Genomic DNA, 8667 nt, shown 5'->3' on the forward strand with positions numbered 1-8667 from the left:
GTACTAACTCGATTGTACTGAATTTGATAAGTGGTACTTCCGTACTGCAAAGTTTGAAAATGTACTGTTTCAGTACAATTGTACTGCAAAATGCATCCCTGGCTTATGGCGGCCACATTGTCATCATTGGCGGACTTTATAGTGCTTGTTCTGAAAGTCTAACGACTAAAGTTTTTCGCATATTCGACGGAGATTTATATTGATCTTGTATTTGTCACAAGAATATTAAATAGGTTATTATCCTCTGCGCGTGCGAAGAGGGTCTTAAAATTGTTTATTTATAATAAAATAATGTACAAAAAAGATTTATTTTGAAGGTTTTATTCCAGAAATGGATAATTATGACGTATTTAATAGGGTAAGTGAACGAATTACGGAAGGGAAAGCAGTTGTCGCAGAAATAATTGATATCTTGTGAGTTAAAATTTTATACATCTAACTTTTTTGTTTTGAGTTTTGAGTGCTTGCGCCATGCGCGCATGCACTTGCGTTACGCGAAATGCCTGGCATATACGCCTCCATGAACGAGACATCTACTTCTGATCTGAACGCACGTCGTGCGTGAAAATATGCATGACGTGCCTGTGACCTGCGCACATGGTGCACTAGAATTGTTATCTGGGTAATTTCTCGTTTTTACTATTGCGGAATTTGAAATGACCTTTTAGGCCCGAAAATTGCATGAAAATTGGCAAAAACTCATTTTAATACACAACGTTACCTTAGTTAAATGTAAATTAAATGAAATTTGAACAATTCTTCCACTCAAAGGTATTTTGTTCAATGATATGTTTCTTTTTATGAGGTTATGTTCTATTTGATGGTTCTCATATCATAAACCTGTCACTTTCTATCCATTTTGAAATAATTTTGTTGAAAGTTTTCTTCGTTGCTTGATAAAAAACAAACTAAAAATCCTAAAAGATGTCAAGTCTGCAAAATGAAAGGATTAATACAAAGGACAATTTTCATGTGTGAAGAGTGCGATGTACTTTTATGCAAAGAAGAATTTATTGCTTATAATCAATCCAAAATTTAAGTAATTTGATACAAAATTATAGCCTTAATAATTTAAAATGGGTATAGTGAATCAAAAAGTATAGCAAGTTCTAAATTTATTGTATAATTGCCTTCCTTAACTGTCACGAAAACACGCCTGTGGACTGCCACACTTCGAACGCATCGTCTGTAAGTAGCAGTCAACAGGCGGTATACGTTTTACACTTTTTTAACTTTTTACCGTTGCAAAAAAAAAAACTATTGCAATTATTCCGTGACGTTCTATAGGGAATTTGAACGTAGAATCCGAATTTCAACAATTTAAATGTTTATTTTGCTGTTTTTTCGAGTTTTTTAACCCTCAAAAAGGCAGGCGGGTCTCAGAGGCCCGGCGGCTCACAATTTTCGAGTTACAAAGAGTTGGGTATCAAGTATTGGCTTGTGCATGGAAATTTCTTTTGGCGAAGTCTAAATACATTAAAAAAATCAAGTTTTCTGAAAATTCCATTTATGGAGTGCTCCACAGAAACGTGTATATTTTTATAATTTACACAAAAAGGCAAGCCGGGCCTCGCAGGCCGCTGTTCATTGCAACATCAACTTTGAGTACCGCGAGGAAAAGAGTATGCATATCACTCATGTTTGCATGGAAAAACAGTTTGAGGGCATAGATTTCCGTTTTACACATACTTTTTTTTAATTTTGAAGGATTTCTATGTATTTGCTTATTTGTTTCTAAAATACATCTACTGCACGCAGGTGCAAACATAATTTCTCGCGTAAAACTCTTTGAAATGTGCGCCCGTATTTGCAACGCGTGATATTTAGATGTGTAGTGATTATGTTGTCATCATTGTTGTAATAGTCACTCCTGTCACCGATTATAGAAATAATATAGGTCACGTAGGTTTCCCTTTCCAACGTTTCATAGGAAGGGGGTGGTATGGCACCCCTGTTACTGGTCACAGAAATAATGTAGGTCAGATATATCCCCCTTTAAAACTTGTTATCGGGGGTGGTACTAATCATGGTTATAATGTAGTTTGTGCAGATCAACTGTTTAAAACGCGGTATTCCAGTCGTAGATATCTTCATTTGTTGATAAGCTACACGGTTTTAAGTAAAGAGTGTTTTTTTGGTTGTCGGATTGTAAAATGGACAGCCTGAAAGAGCAACGAATTACTGTGAAATTTTGTGTGAAACTCGGGAAATCTGCAACTGAAACATTTGACATGCTCAACACGGAAAACGGTGATGTTGCCATGAAGAGTACTGCATGTTTCAAGTAGCATGAACGTTTCAAGGGTGGCCGATAGTCGATTGACGATGATGAGCGTCCTGGGCGTTATTCAAAGTCAACTGACAACCCACACGTTGGCAAGATCAACATCCTGGTGCGCGAAAATCGACGTCTGACCATTAGGGAGCTTGCCGAAGAGTGTGGGATATCAATTGGGTCTTGTTACGAGATTTTGACCGAAAAATTGAAGATGCACCGCGTCACTGCGAAAACCTGACCTTGCTCCTTGTGACTTTTTCTTGTTTCCAAAACTAAGAAAACCCCTCAAAGGAAGAAGATTTGAGACGATTTCGGAGATTAAGGCAAATGCGACGAAGGAGCTGAAAGCCATCACAAAAGAAGCGTACCAGGACTCTTTCAATAAGTGGAAACACCGTTGGGATAAGTGTGTGCATTGGGGAGGAGAGTATTTTGAAGGAGACCAAGAATTGTAACTTCCAAATAAAGTACTTTTTTTATGACCTCAATCCGCGTATTTTTTTAACAGACCTCGTATTTTAAGAAATATGAAATGTTTGTGATTTTTCATCTTTAACGTCGAATATCCCGAAAACTATCATTCATAGGCTAAAAAGTAATATTGGATAAAATGTGCATTCTGATATGATGCACAACTTTTGTCTGAAATATTTTTCAAAATTTCTATTATTAACAGAAATCAATTAAAAACCCATGATTTTATACTTTTTTATAGGTTGTTCCATGAAAATCAAATTTTCACCAATTTTTACTATCATATTCGTAATTAGCGCATCAAAATACATATGTATACTTAGTTTCGGAAAAATCGGAGGTCCGACGCTTTCGGAACTTTATTCTGGATTTTTCATGAACCTTATCAACTTCCGTTTTTAGTCCCATTGGAGTGGGGCATTGGGAGTTTAAAAATCTAGAATTTGGATTCTTGCCTATAAAATGAAAGAAAACTCCTAAATTGCCCTCCAAAAATTCGGCCAACTTATATCACATTTTTTAAAATTTATTAACATTTACTAAGAATTAATATGTATTTTGCAGCTTCCAGAACAGAAGCCTTGAAGCCAAAAGTTAAAGCCTATGTACTAGACTCGATAACAGTTGATTATCCTTTAGGCCAAAAAGACGCATGTGAAACTTTGACGAATGCTGAGTGTCCTTTGGATGAGAGTGAAGAGGTTACATACGCTTTACACATGCCAGTATTGCCGTCTTACCCCAAAATTAAATTGAAAATCGAATTCTCCTTAATTGGTGACGATGGTAACGTACAAGTATGCTTCAAAATTGCTGCCAGAGTGGCAGATAAATCGAGGATGTAAAAATTAAAATATTTTTCATCGAGAAACAATGTCCAATGTAAATATTTTATTTAAAGAAATAAAATTTATGTATAATTTAAATATATATATATATATCCTATCTATTTTATTAACTATTCTGCATAAATGTTCTTAACAATTTAGAGTAGAATTAGGGATAACACCCAGTGTCACTCGACGAATAAACTCTTAGCCTAAAAATTCCTATCTCAGGGTAGAGGGTTTTCGTGGTAACGAGAAATGATATAGATCTAACGTTTAAATTGTAAATTATATAACTCGATTAGGAAGTGAGTTTTTGGAGGCTCTAATGGAAGGGGGGCCTTAGATTTTTAGATTGATATCAAATTCCCGCGTTATTTATTTAAACAACATGTTCTTTCCGCCATCCTGCTCCGACCCAGGTTGTTGATTAATCTCTCTATCTACCACCCCAGGCGAAAAACTTCACAAAGTTATCATGTAAAATTAATTTATTGATAATAATGTGACGGATTATAGAACCACGGGTGGGTGAAAAATAAAGAAATAGAATTTCAATTTGAGACCAGCGGGAAAATTAATATTTTCATTTTTCTTTAAAAGTATTTATTTGATCAAAAATGTGGTAAGAAAAGTTTCTAGATATCGATAAAATAAATCTTTTTCATCCACTGAAATTTGCATATGACCAGTCGTTCAGGACAAAAACCAAAAGAAAGATTTAAAAAAGTGAAAAACGCAACTATTTAACTAACTTCTGCTACTCCAATAGGTAAATTCTTACAACGACTGTACATAACGACTCATCCAAAACTGTCCCAATTACTGTTCCATGGTGGGTCATAACATGATTCAACTTTAAGCTACTTGTACTGTAAATTTTCTTCATAATATTGAAAATTTATTTATTATTTTAATTAACAACGAACCAAAAAAAAATTGACGGAGCCGTTTTCGATATGTGTCATTTTTTATATTTATGTAATCGAAAATTCAATTTTTTTCTACGTGAATGGTGGAAAAGCAAAATGAGGTAACTGGAAATTTTGCAGAATGGGTTTTTTTTAAAGTCTCAAGAATTCAAATAAACATAGTGTTAAGGACATGCTCGAAATAATTTTGTTATGGTGGCAATACCTTTTAAAGTTACATTTTCATATACATAAAAAATAAAAACGTTTGTGATTGAATTATACTTTATTTTATTCGCGAAAGGCATGTACTTCCATATCTTCATAGTTCAATAACGAAAAATGTAAATTCTCTTATTAACCATTGTCTAAAAGGGAAATATCGCCGCTCACACTGTGGCACTGTCTCAGTGAATATTGAATTTCTCGGAACTGAATAATTTTTGTGGAGAAAACTTTTTTTTCTTGCTGTTCAACAACTTCACGTGTCAGGAACGTGTGCAAAAAATGAAAATTATAATTTTTTCCACAATTTTAAGAGCCTTTTCAAAAGCTATAAAATTCTAACATTAAAACTAAAATGTAGTGTTTTCGTGACTGGTAGTTTCTTTTCAATCAAACTTTTTTGGCATCGATCAAGTAATAAAACAGCTCGAGAGCGGATTTTTTATTGCGATTTCGCGTTTATACAATATTTTTTCGCTCTCTTGCACAACTTTAATTTCCTTAGTTAACTTCACTCCTTAAAATGACGGGTATATTCCAGATAATAACCAAGTAGAAGTTCGATCTTATCCGGTTCTTTCGGAAATGTACCGGTTTTTATCCCCGGTTTCTATCCGTACTCGGTCTCTACATGGGTCTTATCCGGAGCTGTGTGGTTTTATATTAAGTTTGTATCTGGTAATTTGAAATACTTATACCCGATTCTTGTCGTATTCCTATTCAAAATGGACTCAGGTTTTTGCCACGGTTTATACCCAGTACATGACCGGGTTATATCTGGTGTGGTATTATTTTCGTACCCGGTCCCTGTATGGGTCTTATCCGGAGCTGTGTGGTTTCTACAAGGCTTGTATCCAGTGTATACCGTTATCGTATTCCTATTAGAATTGCACCCGGTTTTTCATCCCGATTTATACCCGGTTCCCATGTAGCTTTTATCAGGAGGTTGAAGGATAGATAAATTTGCAAACAAATATTTTACATATAATAACTATACTTAATCTATTTTTGAGATTACGTAATTGCACGCACGGTCACTTACAAAGATAATAGCATGCTTAAATGCTATTAAAAAAATCGCACTCGCTGGGTATTCAAACCCTACCTGAACAATCACACCCTTGCCTATACGGAACGTTTTGGCTAATTACGCTAATGTATCGCTTAGATTTCGTCGACAAAATGTCAATTAAGCTTTTTTGCTGAAAATCCAGGGCTAACGCAGGAAAATATTTTTTCTATTTTTTTGTTTTACCAATTTTATATACATAGGTAAATTTAAAAATGTTTCAATAAAATATTTAAATTTAACTAATTTAAAATTTAATAATACCCCAACGGGGCCCCGCATGAATGTTCCACGCGTGGAAATTCGACGAGGGCCCCCGTCGAGGGCCCAGCTCGGTTACCCTCACGGACCAACGATCAAAATTTCTAAGTTCGAAGGGTGAATATTTGTTTTATACTACTAATTTTAAGTATTCATGAGTTTAGACTTACAAACAATGCATTTCTGTTAAAAATTGCATGACACTTTTTTAAATTTTGAAATCGCACAATATGGATGTTTCATAGTGGCCCCTACAGGAGACCCAGCTCGTTTGCCCTCACGGGTCAACGATTAAAATTTCAAAGTCCACAGTACGTATCTTTTTTTGACACCAGAAATTTAAAGGTTTCACGAGTTCAGACTTACAAACAGTGAATTTCTGTCAAAAATTAAATGACTCTTTTCTGAAATTCAAACTTTCACCATATAGGTGTTCTATGAGGGTCCCCGGTGAGGGCCCATCTCGATTGCCCTCACGGATCAAGAATAAAAATTTTTAAGTTCGAAGGTTGAATATTTTTTCAACACTAATAATTTCAAGGTTTCCTGAGTTCAGATTAACAAATAATGATTTTCTGTCTAAAATTGAATGACACTTTTCTGAAATTCGAAATCACACAATATGAATGGTCCATAGGGGCCCCCGCAGGGAGACCAGCTCGGTTGCTCTCACGGATTAACGATTAAAATTTCAAAGTCCGAAGGACGTATATTTTGTTGACACCAGAAATTTGAAGGTTTCACGAGTTCAGACTTACAAACAATGAATTTCTGACAAAAATTCGTTAACCTTTTCTGAAATTCGAACTCTGACAATATAGATGTTCCATAGAGGCCCCCGTTAGGGGCCCTGCTCGGTTGCCCTTACGGATCAACGATTATAATTTCTAAGCCGGAAGAGAAAATATTTTATATACTAAAAAATGGACATAAAAAAATAGTCTAAAAATATGGTTCATGTGTCATTATAAAAAGTTGTAAAGTAGTCTACAACGTGAAAAAACGAAATGTTACACGAAGAAAAATAGTAATCGATTTAAATTATTTATTTAATAATTATTTTATTGATATTTCTGTTAACAATTCGTGTATTTTACATTTACATAACGTCGTATAATAATAAATAATTAGAAAAAGTCGGTTTAGCGCAGTAGTTAGCACTCCCGACTGTTAGACGATAGATTAAGGTATAGATATGTAGGTTCGATACCCTGTAGTGTTCGAAATTTTATTTGTGACATAATGTTTAAAAATGTAATATATGTATTCACTCTTAACAAGAGTATTAATATTAGCAGTCAAAATACTCGCAATCAATTCATATTTATTTTTTTAATCCCTTTTTTGTCATATCGTTAGAATATAGCAGTATTCACGGAAAGAATTAGTCGCTTGAAAATTCGTCGACTTTATATATTAGTCTCGGATACGAGAAGAAGTCGAATAAAGTTTTAAAACTTCCTTGTTGAAGAATGTGATCAATAATTATCTAGAAATTATGACACATTTTAGAATAATCAAAAAATGTTAATTGCAGAGTTTAAATAAACAGCAGTATCAAAATTCGAATCCAGTTGACGAGAGTCTCAGCAACAGTCGAAGAAAATCGAGAAGACAGAAAAGAAAAAAAAATTGTTCATAGCGTCATAAGTTCAACACACACCCACGCTTCTATGCATATACACACACACATCCATTCATACACACAATATTTTTGCAGCGTACCCGACATTATGGCTTATTCGCAAACCTATACTAAACGAACTTAACACTACCACACATAACGCTGTATAGACTGACGGACTAACGCAGTTTCGCACGCTGAATGTCAATATTCGAACAGCCCTTATATACTCACTAGATGTTTTTTTCACCGCTTGTGAGAATCAGAGCCTTATCTGTAGTATTAAAGGCCCCGAAAATGTCTCACTGTTGAAAAAGCTTGTATAAACAAAATCTTTGATTGATTTTAAATGTAATTTACCTATACTTAACAATATTATAGGCACGAAAGTGTTAGGAAGCTTATTCAGTCATTCTTTCAATTGTAATGTAATTTATAATATTATTCAGAGCTGCAGACCGAGCTAAAAATGTACCCCCACTATACCTACCGTTCGGGAGCCGCAAAACAGAAGGTGCATGATTACCACTGTTAGTTGGCGTGTAAGCCGAAAATGCACGATTGGAACTTCGGTTTTCTCAGGTCTTCTGCTGCACGATGATTGCCGATAAGAAAGATTCGGAAAACTTCGGTGTTCTTCTATTTATATCTCGATCCGCATTTGAAAGAATTTTTCGATTTTAATGTTTCGCGTGATTCTTAATTTCATGTATGCGTCGATTTTGAGGTTATGTTTTTCAGGTATATATAATACGGATATTATTACTATTATCTAATAGTCTATTATCTATTATCTAAAGTACTTTGGATTTAAAAAAAATCTTTAATAGTTTAATTCATCTGCAAACAGTTACATTTTTAATGTTTTAAAAATTTTATGTTTTCTAAATTTCAGTCTGAAATAATTTAATTTACAGATTGTCCAATTGAAAAAAACATACACTTAAATTTTGAACGCTTTCAATTTACTTATGATTATTAATTTTTTATAAATAAAC

At 34.2% G+C, this 8667-nt stretch overlaps 1 protein-coding gene across 1 annotated transcript in view; it reads left to right on the forward strand.

Moving 5' to 3' along the window:
* Positions 1 to 3632, forward strand: part of LOC117172995 (NPC intracellular cholesterol transporter 2 homolog a-like) — a 72652-nt gene extending 69020 nt beyond the window's left edge. The window contains exon 3 of the mRNA XM_033361336.1: positions 3317 to 3632. Coding sequence (XP_033217227.1) covers positions 3317 to 3597 — 281 coding nt within the window. The 3' untranslated portion in view covers positions 3598 to 3632. The remainder of the gene's footprint in view (positions 1 to 3316) is intronic.
* Positions 3633 to 8667: the final 5035 nt, after the last annotated feature.

This window comes from Belonocnema kinseyi, chromosome 5 (assembly GCF_010883055.1).
Source record: "Belonocnema kinseyi isolate 2016_QV_RU_SX_M_011 chromosome 5, B_treatae_v1, whole genome shotgun sequence".
Taxonomy (NCBI): Eukaryota; Metazoa; Arthropoda; class Insecta; order Hymenoptera; family Cynipidae; genus Belonocnema; species Belonocnema kinseyi.